This window comes from Tachyglossus aculeatus, chromosome 10 (genome assembly GCF_015852505.1).
Source record: "Tachyglossus aculeatus isolate mTacAcu1 chromosome 10, mTacAcu1.pri, whole genome shotgun sequence".
NCBI lineage: Eukaryota > Metazoa > Chordata > Mammalia > Monotremata > Tachyglossidae > Tachyglossus > Tachyglossus aculeatus.
In genome coordinates, this window is record NC_052075.1 from 38,298,388 (window position 1) to 38,312,428 (window position 14,041).

General features: G+C 44.5%; 1 protein-coding gene across 1 annotated transcript in view; it reads right to left on the reverse strand.

Moving 5' to 3' along the window:
• The window catches only part of TSPAN12 (tetraspanin 12), a 57,018-nt gene extending 43,558 nt beyond the window's left edge, over nucleotides 1–13,460 (reverse strand). Inside the window, exons 1-2 of the mRNA XM_038751940.1 lie at nucleotides 13,207–13,460; nucleotides 2,187–2,269 (exon numbers count right to left, since the gene is read on the reverse strand). Of these exons, the coding sequence (XP_038607868.1) occupies nucleotides 2,187–2,269; nucleotides 13,207–13,272 (149 nt within the window). The 5' untranslated portion in view covers nucleotides 13,273–13,460. The remainder of the gene's footprint in view (nucleotides 1–2,186; nucleotides 2,270–13,206) is intronic.
• Between the last annotated feature and the right edge of the window lie 581 nt (nucleotides 13,461–14,041).

Genomic DNA, 14,041 nt, shown 5'->3' on the forward strand with positions numbered 1-14,041 from the left:
AAATGCTTAAGAAATACCATAAAAAAACAAACTCCACCGGACTTTATTTTACTGTTTGCACCAAGCAACTCCTGTATATCTTATTTGTTACACTGCAGGCTAACAACATCTTTTTTCATTCCAAAAAACATGAGGGACGGTCTGAATAGCTCTCCCCACCTGAATTCCCAGGGCCTGTCAGGGGAATGGGTGGGTCTGCCCTCATTCCTTTGAGCGGCTTAGAAACAAGCACGTTGGAACTACCCGCACATGCTCAAGCATGCTCTGGAAACCCTGGGAAACTCACTGCTTCCCCAATAGGTTCTGCTACAGGGACTTTGTCTTCTTATTAACATTATTATTACTACTATATTTTTAAGCGCTACGTCAGTCAGCCACATATATCTATTTATTGAGTGCTTCCTGTGTGCGCAAAGCACTAGACTAAGCACTTGGGAGACTACAATATAACAATAAACAGACACATTCCCTATATGTCAGGCCCTGTTCTAGGCGCTGGGGTAGATACAAGTTGGTCAGCATGGACACAATCCCTGCCCCGCATGGGGCTCACAATCTAAGAAGGAAGGGGAATAGGCATGGAACCCCCATTTTACAGTTGAGGAAACTGAGGCACAAAGAAGTAAACTGACTTGCCCAAGGTCACCTGGCAAACAGTTGGCAGAGCCGGGCTTAGAAGCCAGGTCCTCTGACTCTGAAGTCTATTCTCTACCCATACTGTTTCTCTTCCCACTTTGTCTAATTCCCACCCGAGTATTCTTTCCCAGAGCTTAGCACAGTGTTCTGCACATAGTAAACATTTAATAATTACTATTACTACTATAGCTCCCCTGTGGTGCCACAAGACACCTTCTGGATGGAGGGAAAGCAAGAGAAGCTGGGAGGTAAGGATGAGGAGGAGCTACCAGGGTAAGAGTAAATACTTCGAGTGCTAGGAGCTACGGGGATGTAGCGGACGGGCCTGGTCCTAGAGGTACCAGCTGAGGAGGCATGCAGGGAGGACAAAACATATGCATCAAAAGTGCTGAAAAATAATGAGAAACAACATAGCCCATGGGTCTGGAACTCACAAAGACCTGGGTTCTAATCCAAGTTCCGCCACTTGTCTGCTGCATGACCCTGGGTAAGTCACTTCACTTCTCCGGGACTCCATTCCCTCATCTGTAAAATGGGGATGAAGACTGTAAACCCTATGTGGGACAGAGACTGTGTCCAACTCAATTATCTTTTTTTTTTTTATATAGTATTTGTTAAGTGCTTACTATGTGCCAGGCACTGCAGTAAGCACTGGGGTAGATACAAACTCAACTCAGCTATGTAAACTACAGATTAAATACTCGTCCTCCCTCCTATTTAGATTGTGAGGTCCAAGCAGGACAGAGACTATATCAGACCTAATTAAATTCTACCTACCTCAGCGTGTAGAACCGTGTTTGCCTTACAGTAAATAATAATAATAATAATGATGGCATTTATTAAGCGCTTACTATGTGCAAAGCACTGTTCTAAGCGCTGTAAGTAAACACTTAATAAGTATCATAAAACAAAAACAAGATGACATACCTGAGGCACAGAGAAGTTAAGTGTCTTGCCCAAAGTCACAGAGCAGGTAACTGGCAGAGCCAAGATTAGAACCCAGGTCCAACTGACTCCCACGCCCATGGTCTATCCACTAGGCCATGCTGCTTCCCTCAAGACTATCCAATTTGTACTTCCCAAGCGCTTAGTACAGTGCTCTGCACATAGTAAGCGCTCAATAAATACGATTGAGGATGATGATTATCTTGTATCTACCCCAGCGCTTAGTGCAGTGCCTGGCACGGAGTGAGAGCTTAACAAATACCATGTAAAAAATGGTGAAAATTTCTGGTAAAGATAACCAAGAAACTCTACTTAAATACTCAAGTTGAATCGAGTGGCAGCAAATGGCAAAAGATCCTACACGGGTTTGATGCTGTGTCAACTTGGTGGGAAATGGGGGGGAATATAACAGAAACCCAGCTGATTTGAAAACGAGCCTGCGGTAACAATCAACTGCATTTATAGGAGCACTTACTATATGCAGAGCACTGTACCAGGCGCTTGGGAGAGTACAACACAAATGACAGACGCGAACCCTGCCCACCAGGAGCTTACAGTCTGGTATCGGGGTTCCAGTAAATGGCCTGATTCACTAGCAATCCCACCTCGTTTCAGCAGTTAAGGTCAGAACATTATTCAGGTAATCTCTCATCCAAGCGGACACTGCCAAAACGCTGATGGACATCACCTGGTGGGGAGAGGAAAATAAAAACCATCTGTCACCGAGGATTGAATCTGACAACATTGAGTCACGATAGAGAGTCCAAAATGACCCGGTGGACCTGTGTCTCGTTTGGCTCATGTTCTGATTATAGGTCAAAACTGCCGTTTCATTCGACCCCTTTCATCCATTCAAGTTTATCACTCCTGCCTCTTAATAATAATAATAATAATGATGGCCTTTGTTAAGCGCTTACTATGTGCAAAGCACTGTTCTAAGCGCTGGGGGGGGGGATACAAAGTGATCAGGTTGTCCCATGTGGGGCTCACAGTCTTAATCCCCACTTTACAGATGAGGTAACTGAGGGGCTCAGAGAAGTTAAGTAACTTGCCCAAGGTCACAACAGTCGGTTATTGTATAGTCCATTATTTATTGTAATTTCACAATACTAATAATTGTAGTATTTGTTAAGCCTTATTTAAGCCCTTGGACCAGTCACTTAACATCTCCGTGCCTCAGTTCCCTCATCTGTAAAATGGGAATTAAGACTGTGTGCCCCACGTGGGACACCCCGATAACCTTGTAATTACCCCAGCGCTTAGAACAGTGCTTGGCATACAGTAAGCGCTTAACAAACGCCATCATTATTATTATTATTACTAAGTACCAATCACTGTGCTTGCTGCTGGGGAAGATATAAAATAGCCAGATCCGACACAATCCCTGTCCCACGTGGGATTTACAGCCTAAGGTGGAGGAAGAACAGATATTGAAGCTCCATTTTACAGAGGAGGAAACTGAGGGACCGAGAAGTTAAGTGATTTGTCCAAAGTCACACACAGCAGACGAGTGGCAAGGCCAGGATTAGAACCCAGGTTCTCTGACTCCCTAGCCTGCTCTTTCCACGAGGCCATCCTGCTTTTCTTATTCCATACTGACACGTGCACTACTGTCTGTTATAACCATTCTCTTCTTCCCGCCCCTACTATTTGTAAATAACTTCTATCGCTCCCGTTACATTATAAACTCCTCTGAGGGCAGGAATGTGTGTCTTGCTTCTGTTGTATTCTCCCCAGATCCTTGGTACTTTGCACTTAGTAGGCACTCAATAAATATCGTCGACTGAGCAGGTAACAGAAGGAACTAATAATAGAAGCATCAGATAGAAGCGCGTTAGAATGTATTTCTTGATTCCCACAGATTTAGTGAGACGCCTGAGCAAACAGATGAAATACACCTTCAACGATTCTTGTCACTGGGGTATAAAATATCTTTAAGATCACAGCTGCTTTCCTTGAAGAGAAATATATGGAAAGGAAGGAAGAAATATGGAGCAAATTCAGATTCACCACCCGCACAACCTCGCCGAGCCCTACTGCTGCTTTGTTTAATGCCCTCTGGATTTTTTCTTATTTTTTATGGTTTTTGTTAAGAACTTACTACGTGCCAAGCACCGTACTGAGCACTGGGGTACATACAAGTTACCCCAGTTGGACACAGTCCATGTCCCACATGGGACTCAAAGTCTAAATCCTCATTTTACAATGAGGTAACTGAGGCACAGAGAAATTAAGTGACTAGCCCAGGTTCACACAGCAGACAAGTGGCGAATCCGGGATTAGAACCCAGATCCTTCTGACTTCCACGCCCGCGCTCTATCCACTAGGCCATTCGGCTTCTCGCACGGTCTGGTTAAGAAGAGACGAGTCTTGAACTTGAGATCTCAGGACAGGGAACCTACCAAAGGAATTGATTTACAATGCTAGTGGTTTGTGCCGTACCTCTCACGCTGTCTTGTCCTGGTTCAAGTTGGCTCCCAGGACACAGAGAGCAAAAAGCAAGTAGGTGACGGGGATGCGGCAAGGTGTGAACTGCAACAATTCCTTGTCACTGCCTTTTCAATCAATCAATCGTATTTCTGATATTATGCGCAGGACAGTGAGGCCAAAATGACTACAACACAGCGTTGGTGCTGAGCCAAAGAACCATAATCTGACGGTTACTTTGGTAGCCACTGTGGTCTTCGCTGCCTAGATTAACTAGCTATTTTTTTCCAGATGCTCTAGGTGAACCTTCAGTCAGAAACCCCCAGCAGTGACGGCATAATCCCCTTGCCTTGCAAAAGCCTGGAGAAGAACCTCATTCTCCTGATTTCCAGAGCCACGCTTTTTCACTGGACTAACAGCAGGAGTAGTGCCGCCGACCATATTTATTGAGTGCTTACAGTATGCAAAGTTCTGAACTAAGCGCGTGGGAATGTACAATAAGACGGAATTGGTAGACATGTTCCCTGCCCATGATGAGCTTACAGTCTAGAGGGGCTTATAGTCTGGAGGGGCACCTAAGAAGGCGATGGGAACAAAGAGTTTAAATCACATCTGGAACCAACAACACAGTATATAATTTAATTTCTAAAACTATTTCCCACGACTTGGAGAACTGAACAAAAGTCTGCTTTTGATTCCCCTGTGGTGCCATTTTTACTTTATTTTAATCATCAATCGTATTTATTGAGCGCTTACTATGTGCAGAGCACTGTACTAAGCGCTTGGGAAGTACAAATTGGCAACATATAGAGACAGTCCCTAGGATTCCTGTCTCTTAAGGTTCGAGTGGCCATCTTTCCAGGACCTGAAGATGATATTACCACATTAACATTTATAGAGAACATTACTTGCAAAAGGCTTCACAATCACTTGCTGGCTTGACCACCAGGCTTATAATTAAATCAATCTTCAATTACCAGCATTTTATATCACTCCTTCTGACATCCAGAATATCTATATACATCTTAAAACAATCCAAGTGCAAAAATTTGTTAAGTACTAGAGAAAAGTGACAGAGCACCACTACGCTTCTGTCCCCCCACAACCCCCTCCATACATCTTTACTCCCAAAGATGCTAGTTACTGGTTCTAATAATACTTTGTTTATCCAGCGATTTTCATTTACAAATATCAGTCCCTTGGAGATGAATGATACAAGTATTGCTTTGCCCATTTCTAAGATGGGAATGCCAAACCCCAGAGATGTTGAATGAATCAGTAATCTTGTAGAGAGAGCTAGGACTGAACTTTTGAATCACATAGTCCCTTTAGACTATGTGACTCTTTAGACTTTAGACTCTTTTAGACTGTGAGCCCACTGTTGGGTAGGGACTGTCTCTATATGTTGCCAATTTGTACTTCCCAAGCGCTTAGTACAGTGCTCTGCACATAGTAAGCGCTCAATAAATACGATTGATGATGATAGTCCCTTGACATGCAAATTAAGTAGATAATTCATGTCCAAAAATAATTGGGCCTCAACTCTCCAGGCACTTGGGCAAAAAAGAATTTGGGGATGGGAAAATCCAAGACATTCAGGCCACTTTGTAGGTTTACGCCTCGGTGACTTAAAATGCGGATGCCACTGCAGAATGAATTCTGCATCTAAGAAAAGATTTTCTCAACCTGTGTTTTAAACCTTTAGAGAACCATTCAGACGGTGGTGTGTCGGAGACTCCCAGGAAGGAGAGCTGAAACAAAATTTCCCGGAACATAGCAAACTTTAGCATTAAAGAAACCCATCAGAATTAAAACACTTCTTGCGACGCAGCGAAATGAGCATTAAAGAAAGCCATCAGACAGCAAACGCCAATAAGCAAACTGCTGACATTCATCCTCCCTTAGCACAAAGTAAGCACTGAGGTTGTTTCTCCAAGGGAATCGAGTCACGGGTCAGCTCTGACTTGCTGCTTGTGGGACTAGAATATAGCCGGTAGTAAGCCCAGGCCCTAGGCTTCACTGCTTCAGGCTTCCTCTCACCTCAGCCATTCACAGACATCTCCCCACACTCAGCAAAGGCCAAGGGTTATCAGAAAAATGTACCAGATGATCAGTCCCACCTCCTCCTTCACACTAGACTTTCCCTCGCATCGTCACGCTCCACTCTGAAACTCAGAATGGTGGTCATTTTTAACTTGGCTTTCTCTTCCTAGACGATTCCTCAGACCCTATTTCTTTTCCATCTCTTGAAGTGCAAATTTTCACAACACGACCTACCCCAGGAGAACACGATTTGAATTCTGATGCCAAATAGAATGGGCCATCACGTAACTTTCTAACACATTCCTGGAGAAATGTAAGCATTAAAATGTCCACGAATGATTAAAGGCTCTATGCCCACCGGGCAGATTTTTGTCTAATCCTCTGTTCTGTGCAGTGCATTCTGGACACTCTATAAATATTTTAAACGCTGTATTTGATCCTCTGGTGAATGAACAACTCTCAAACTACTCACCCCGAAGTCCACAAGCGATTACAGGGCTCCAAGGCAGCATTTAATGACCCGAAAGGGATCACTGGCCTCCCGATAGGAGTGGGTTAATCCCTCGGGGCAGTTTACTCCTTTTTTTTATTAGGAAAGGGAACAAGACTGCAGTTTACCTGGGCCCAGGACCACAGGCCAAAGGGAGAGTGCAAGATAGAAACGTACCCGAAATGGAATTGTCCAGCATTATTACACGGGAATAACTTCAATCACGCTTTCCAACCTCATATTTGAAGATAACTGTTCAATCGTAACTGTGTCTAAGGAAATTAGGGTCTCTGTGGCGATTTTCTATACCTGGCAGGTAATTCTCTCGACTCCCCCATTGCTGCAAAAATGAAATCTTTTGCCCCTCTCAGGAAGGCAGCGTGGCTCAGTGGAAAGAGCCCGGGCTTTGGCGTCGGAGGTCATGGGTTCGAATTCCAGCTCCGCCAATTGTCAGCTGTGTGACTTCGGGCAAGTCACTTAACTTCTCTGTGCCTCAGTTCCCTCATCTGTAAAATGGGGATTAAGACTGGGAGCCCCCCATGGGACAACCTGCTCACCTTGTAACATCCCCAGTGCTTAGAACAGTGATTTGCATGTAGTAAGTGCTTAATAAATGCCATTATTATTAGTTTTGAGAGAAGTAACATGGTTCAATGGAAAGAGCACGGGCTTGGGAGTCAGAGGTCATGGGTTCAAATCCCCGCTCCGCCAATTGCCAGCTGTGTGACTTTGGGCAACTTCTCTGTGCCTCAGTTCCCTCATCTGTCAAATGGGGATGAAGACTGTGAGCCCCACGTGGGACAACCTGATCACCTTGTATCCTCCCCAACACTTAGAACAATGCTTTGCACAAAGTAAGCACTTAACAAATACCGTTATTATTATTATTATTATTCGAGTGCTTAGTACAGTGCTCTGCACACAGTAAGCGCTCAATAAATACGACTGAATGAATGAATGAATCACCCACAGTTGAGAGCGGTCTAACTTGGCATTTTATAGAATAAGGGAAAAGAAGAGAAGCAGTGTAGCCTGAGGGAAAGAGCAGAGGCCTGGAGGACCTGGGTCCTAATCCCAGCTCTTCCACTTATCTGCTGGGTGACCTTGGGCACGTCACTTAACTTTTCTGTGCCTCAGTTACCTCACCTGTAAAACTGTGAGCCCCATGTGGGACGTGGCCAGTATCCAAGCTGATTAGCTTGTATCCACCCAGCACTTAGTCTAGTGCCTGTCACACAGGAAGCGTTTAATAAATATCATTCTGGAACAGCGCAACGCTAGTGAAGCTGTGATTCTGTGGTGATGAACTGGCATGTTCTGAGATAAAATAACCCTTGAATCAATGTTCACCTATCCTGTAACAGACACTAATGAGTATTCCTCAAATCCACTAACAAAATGACAGGAACAAATATCTAGCACAGTGCTGTTTATTTTGAGGGTGCTCCATAAATGATCACATATCCCCAGATGCAAATTCCCAAACGAGTGCTTAATGGAGAATTTTTCATCCACCTCCTTCCTGCATCACAATTATCCTCCCGTAAGGCTGAAAGTGTTACCGACGTCTCATTTTTTAGGAAAGTGAACGTATTAAAGAGATTCCAATCTTTTCATAAAAAGCTTCCCATTGCAATCACTACCCTAAAAAACTACCCGGGGCTCAGCAGACCCCTCTTTCCCTTCCGCCCCAGTTCCTGGGAATGCTAAATCAGGGAGATGGCTTAAGTCACGGAAAACGAGGGGGAAATCATCTGTGGCAGTTGGGCTCTCGATAGCGGCAACAAAGAGGACAACACAAATCCATAATGCCCCGGTTAATTTTACAATATCAGTGGCCAAACATTTGTTCAAGGGCTCTTCCCTGGCGATTTAAATTCCGGGGTCAAATAACGACAGCCCTTCACCCGTTTATACGAACTGATCTCGATTATACACTTCAAGTTGATGAAGTGCAGTTTCTCTTGGAATAAATACACGGTACGCGGGGATTTTGACGGTCATTAAGAAAACCGAGAATTGACTTTCTAGAGTGCGCTCCCGTCAGAGAACCGAAATAGGGTGTAGAGGGCCAGAGGGTGTAGAGATTCTGAGTCTTTTACAAATCTGCGCTTCTCTCCCAGAGACAGAGAGTATTGGATTCCCGGTGTATTTTCCAGGCATTTGCCGTAACTTAAGCTGTGATGTTTAATCAATGAGGACAGTTTGCCTTCCTTGCTACTACTGCTGCTTCCTTAAAAAATGGGAAATCACGGCCCTTTCTGGGTCAGGTAAGAGATGCCCGCTTTAGATACTGCAGAAAAATTACTACACTTTTGGCTTAAAAAAACAAGATACACAAAATACGAGGAAAATCAGGCTAAATCTCCGGCATTTTCAAGAAACGAGAAGAATTGAGAGGATGTAAGGACAGGGTTAGACCCGAACGTTTTTCTCTTTACTCCTCATGACCCCTCATGACCCCCAGCCTATAACGCAGACTTGGATCCCGAGACCAATTTTTTGTTTGCCAACTGCAGGTCGCACATGCCGGGAACATTTTCCTGGGGGCCACGGGAAAACACAATGAACAGAGAGAAAAGTAAATAACTGAATAGAATAAATGTGTTTATATACGCACACATGTACACACCCTGTTTTACTCTATTCAGCTTTTTACTATATCTAGTTGTCTTTCATTTTTGAAGGTGACTCTACCGACAAGAAGATTTTATCCATGCAAGTGTGACTGAAAAGAGCTGAATGGTAAGAAGTTGAATGGTAAGAAGTATGTTGGTGACCTTGTATCTCTTATAAATCGTTTCCTTTCAAAATTTTTTAAGGCCTTATGTAAGGAACACGGAACTTTCATCGGGCAGTCAGTGGCTCTTACGACCCAAATCCCTTTTCCTGACTAAACTTTATAAAACGCCCGTCTTAATATGCCCCAGAGATACCTGAAATTACTTTAGGGTTGACACAAATAAGCAATCAGTGCAAAATAAATTCACCATTAGAGTTAAACCTTCATATTTCATAAATTCTCAGACCCATTAGAACCTTAAGACAAAAAAGAAAATTAGGAGTGTTTTCAAATTGGTCCCCGAGTTATTATGGAGAGACTTCTTTTCTTCCGTGTTTTCCCTCTAAGTACTGTTTAACGAATTTAACTGCTTTCTCGTTTAATTCCTTCAGCGCAAAAGTTTTTAGGAGGGTGTTAGAATTTTTGATCCATTAACTCAGATAACTTTTATTGCCCAGATTAAATTACTGATCCTGGATTTTTTTTAATATAAAATTCTAAAGTCAATCCCGGATAACCTATAGGATCTCGTTGAAAGCCACATCCGTGTCCCTATTGAAGCCCTGAGTTCAGAGAAGCTGCTGGCTCGAGGGAAAATAGCCTTCCATCGGCTGATGAAATTGGTGCTATTTTATTTTCTTAAACGATTCATGGCATTTGAAACGAGCCTTCAGCTGGCCAAGAGAAAATGCCTTACATCGTCTCTCTCTGACTTTGCAAAGGGAATGTGAGAAAGCTCCCGCTAAAAAGCTCCCCACAAATATATCCAACTAATCTTTTGGTAAGTGAAGCCAACTATCCTTGCCAAGAAGAACTACAATAAACGGTAGGACGGTTTGCAACAACCAGATTTTGCATGTTTAGGATGACCTAATCACAGTTCTAGGGAGTGTGTTTCTGAAATCCCAGGAAACAAACAGTAGTTCCCCTTGCCACTGAACAATTCCCTTATCTACCCGCCAACTTTTCTGCCTTTATTTATGAAGCAGCGTGGCTTAGTGGAAAGAGCCTGGACTGTCTCTATATGTTGCCAACTTGGACTTCCCAAGCGCTTAGTACAGTGCTCTGCACATAGTAAGCGCTCAATAAATACGATTGATGAAGAGCCGGGCCTTGGGAGTCGGAGGACGTGGGTTCTATCCCGGCTCCGCCACTTGTCTGCTGTTTGAACCTGGGCAAGTCGCTTAATCAATCAATCAATCAATCAATCGTATTTATTGAGTGCTTACTGTGTGCAGAGCACTGTACTAAGCACTTGGGAAGTACAAGTTGGCAACATATAGAGACAGTCAATCAATCAATCGTATTTATTGAGCGCTTACTGTGTGCAGAGCACTGTACTAAGCGCTTGGGAAGTACAAGTTGGCAACATATAGAGACAATCAATCAATCAATCGTATTTATTGAGCGCTTACTGTATGCAGAGCACTGTACTAAGCGCTTGGGAAGGACAAGTTGGCAACATATAGAGCCAGTCCCTACCCAACAGCGGGCTCACAGTCTAAAAGGGGGAGACAGGGAACAAAACCAAACATACTACCAAAATAAAATAAATAGAATAGATATGTACAAGTAAAATAGAGTGATAAATATGTACAAACATATATACATAGATACAGGTGCTGTGGGGAAGGGAAGGAGGTAAGACGGGGGGATGGAGAGGGGGGCGAGGGGGAGAGGAAGGACTTCTTAACTTCTCTATGCCTCAGTTACCTCATCTGCAAAATCAAGGCCCTACTGAGAGCTCCCCTCCTCCAGGAGGCCTTCCCAGGCTGAGCCCCTTCCTTCCTCTCCCCCTCGTCCCCCTCTCCATCCCCCCCATCTTACCTCCTTCCCTTCCCCACAGCACCTGTACATATGTATATATGTTTGTACATATTTATTACTCTATTTATTGATTGATTTTACTTGTACACATCTATTCTATTTATTTTATTTTGTAAGTATGTTTGGTTTTGTTCTCTGTCTCCCCCTTTTAGACTGTGAGCCCACTGTTGGGTAGGGACTGTCTCTATAAGCTGCCAATTTGTACTTCCCAAGCGCTTAGCACAGTGCTCTGCACATAGTAAGCGCTCAATAAATACGATTGATGATGATGATGATTAAAAGTGTGAGCCCCACGTGGGACAACCTATCTTGGTATCCACCCCGTGCTTAGAACAGCGCTTAACAAATACCATAATTATGCCAGCGCTTCGGATGGCGCTTGACACGCGGTAAGTGCCTAACAGATACCGTCGTTATTATTATTATAGCCCCACAAGACTAATTACACTGAAACCAATTCTTCGGCACTCCTCTTTTCATTTCTCTTTGGCCAGCCAAAGGCTGGTCAGCACATGGAGTAGAACTGGGCATGAAGCAAAGGGCCCTGGCTGTCTTAAAGATGGCAGCGGTTCAGCCCTGACTAGGTGCCAAGCACTATTCTGAGCCCTGAGGGAGAGATGAGGGAATAATCATCATCATCATCATCATCATCATCATCATCATTCAGAGGCCTTCCCGGACTGAGCCCCTTCCTTCCTCTCCCCCTCATCCCCCTCTCCATCCCCCCCATCTTACCTCCTTCCCTTCCCCACAGCACCTGTATATATGTTTGTACATATTTATTACTCTATTTATTTATCTTACTTGTACATATCTATTTATTTGATTTTGTTAGTATGTTTGGTTTTGTGGTTTGTCTCCCCCTTTTAGACTGTAAGCCCGCTGTTGGGTAGGGACTGTCTCTATATGTTGCCGACTTGTACTTCCCAAGCGCTTAGTCCAGTGCTCTGCGCACAGTAAGCGCTCAATAAATACAATTGATTGATTGATTGATTGATTTTAGACTGTGAGCCCACTGTTGAGTAGGGACTGTCTCTATATGTTGCCGACTTGTACTCCCCAAGCGCTTAATACAGTGCTCTGCACACAGTAAGCGCTCAATACGATTGATTGATTGATTGATTGATTTTAGACTGTGAGCCCACTGTTGAGCAGGGACTGTCTCTATATGTTGCCAACTTGTACTCCCCAAGCGCTTAATACAGTGCTCTGCACACAGTAAGCGCTCAATAAATACGACTGATTGATTGATTGATTTTAGACTGTGAGCCCACTGTTGAGTAGGGACTGTCTCTATAAGTTGCCGACTTGTACTCCCCAAGCGCTTAATACAGTGCTCTGCACACAGTAAGCGCTCAATACGATTGATTGATTGATTGATTGATTTTAGACTGTGAGCCCACTGTTGAGTAGGGACTGTCTCTATATGTTGCCGACTTGTACTCCCCAAGCGCTTAATACAGTGCTCTGCGCACAGTAAGTGCTCAATAAATACGATCGATTGATTGATTGATTTTAGACTGAGCCCACTGTTGAGTAGGGACTGTCTCTATATGTTGCCGCCTTGTACTCCCCAAGCGCTTAATACAGTGCTCTGCGCACAGTAAGCGCTCAATAAATATGATTGATTGATTGATTTTAGACTGTGAGCCCACTGTTGAGTAGGGACTGTCTCTATATGTTGCCGCCTTGTACTCCCCAAGCGCTTACTACAGTGCTCTGCGCACAGTAAGCGCTCCATAAATACGATTGATTGATTGCAGAGCACTGTAGTAAGCGCTTGGGAAGTACAAGTCGGCATATTTGTTTTATTTGGTTAGTATGTTTGATTCTGTTCTTTGCCTCCCCCTTCTAGACCGTGAGCCCGCTGTTGGGGAGGGACCGGCTCTACGTGCCGCCGACCCGTACTTCCCAAGCGCTTAGTCCAGTGCTCTGCGCACAGTAAGCGCTCAATAAATGCGATGGATTTGGCAAAGCAACAGGGGCTGGAAGCCAGTTTGTGGCTGAGGCCTCCCCGGAGGAGGCCCGGCCTCCCGTTCGGCGAAGGGAGACTCACCCAAAAGAGCATGTTGAGGGCGTACAGCAGGCAGCGCAGGCACTTGACGGAATCCTCCCTGGCCATTTTGCCTCTCGCGCTGGAAAACCTCCATCCTCTCACCACATCCTAACCGCTCCGGGCCGACGGAGGGGACGGGAAAAGCCCAATTATCCTTCCCAAGCCGCCGACCGCCCGGAGGGAACTTCGGCCCCGAGTGCGGGCCGGAGGACACGGAGCTGGCGGTGTCCGGAGATAGCCAGAAGTCACCTGCTGCCGGTTAAAGAAAGAAGATACCCTTGGGTGAAAAGAAATTAAAGCCACACTGTGGCTTGACTTTCATTCATTCATCATCATCATCATCATCAATCGTATTTATCGAGCGCTTACTAGGTGCAGAGCACTGTACTAAGCGCTTGGGAAGTACAAGTTGGCAACATATATCCATTCATTCAATCGTATTTATCGAGCGCTTACTGTGCGCACAGCACTGTACTAAGCGCTTGGGAAGTACAAGTTGGCAACATATATTCATTCATTCAATCGTATTTATCGAGCGCTTACTGTGCGCAGAGCACTGTACTAAGCGCCTGAGAAGTACAAGTTGGCAACATAAATTCATTCATTCAATCGTATTTATCGAGCGCTTACTGTGCGCACAGCACTGTACTAAGCGCTTGGGAAGTACAAGTTGGCAACATATATTCATTCATTCAATCGTATTTATCGAGCGCTTACTGTGCGCACAGCACTGTACTAAGCGCTTGGGAAGTACAAGTTGGCAACATATATCCATTCATTCAATCGTATTTATCGAGCGCTTACTGTGCGCACAGCACTGTACTAAGCGCTTGGG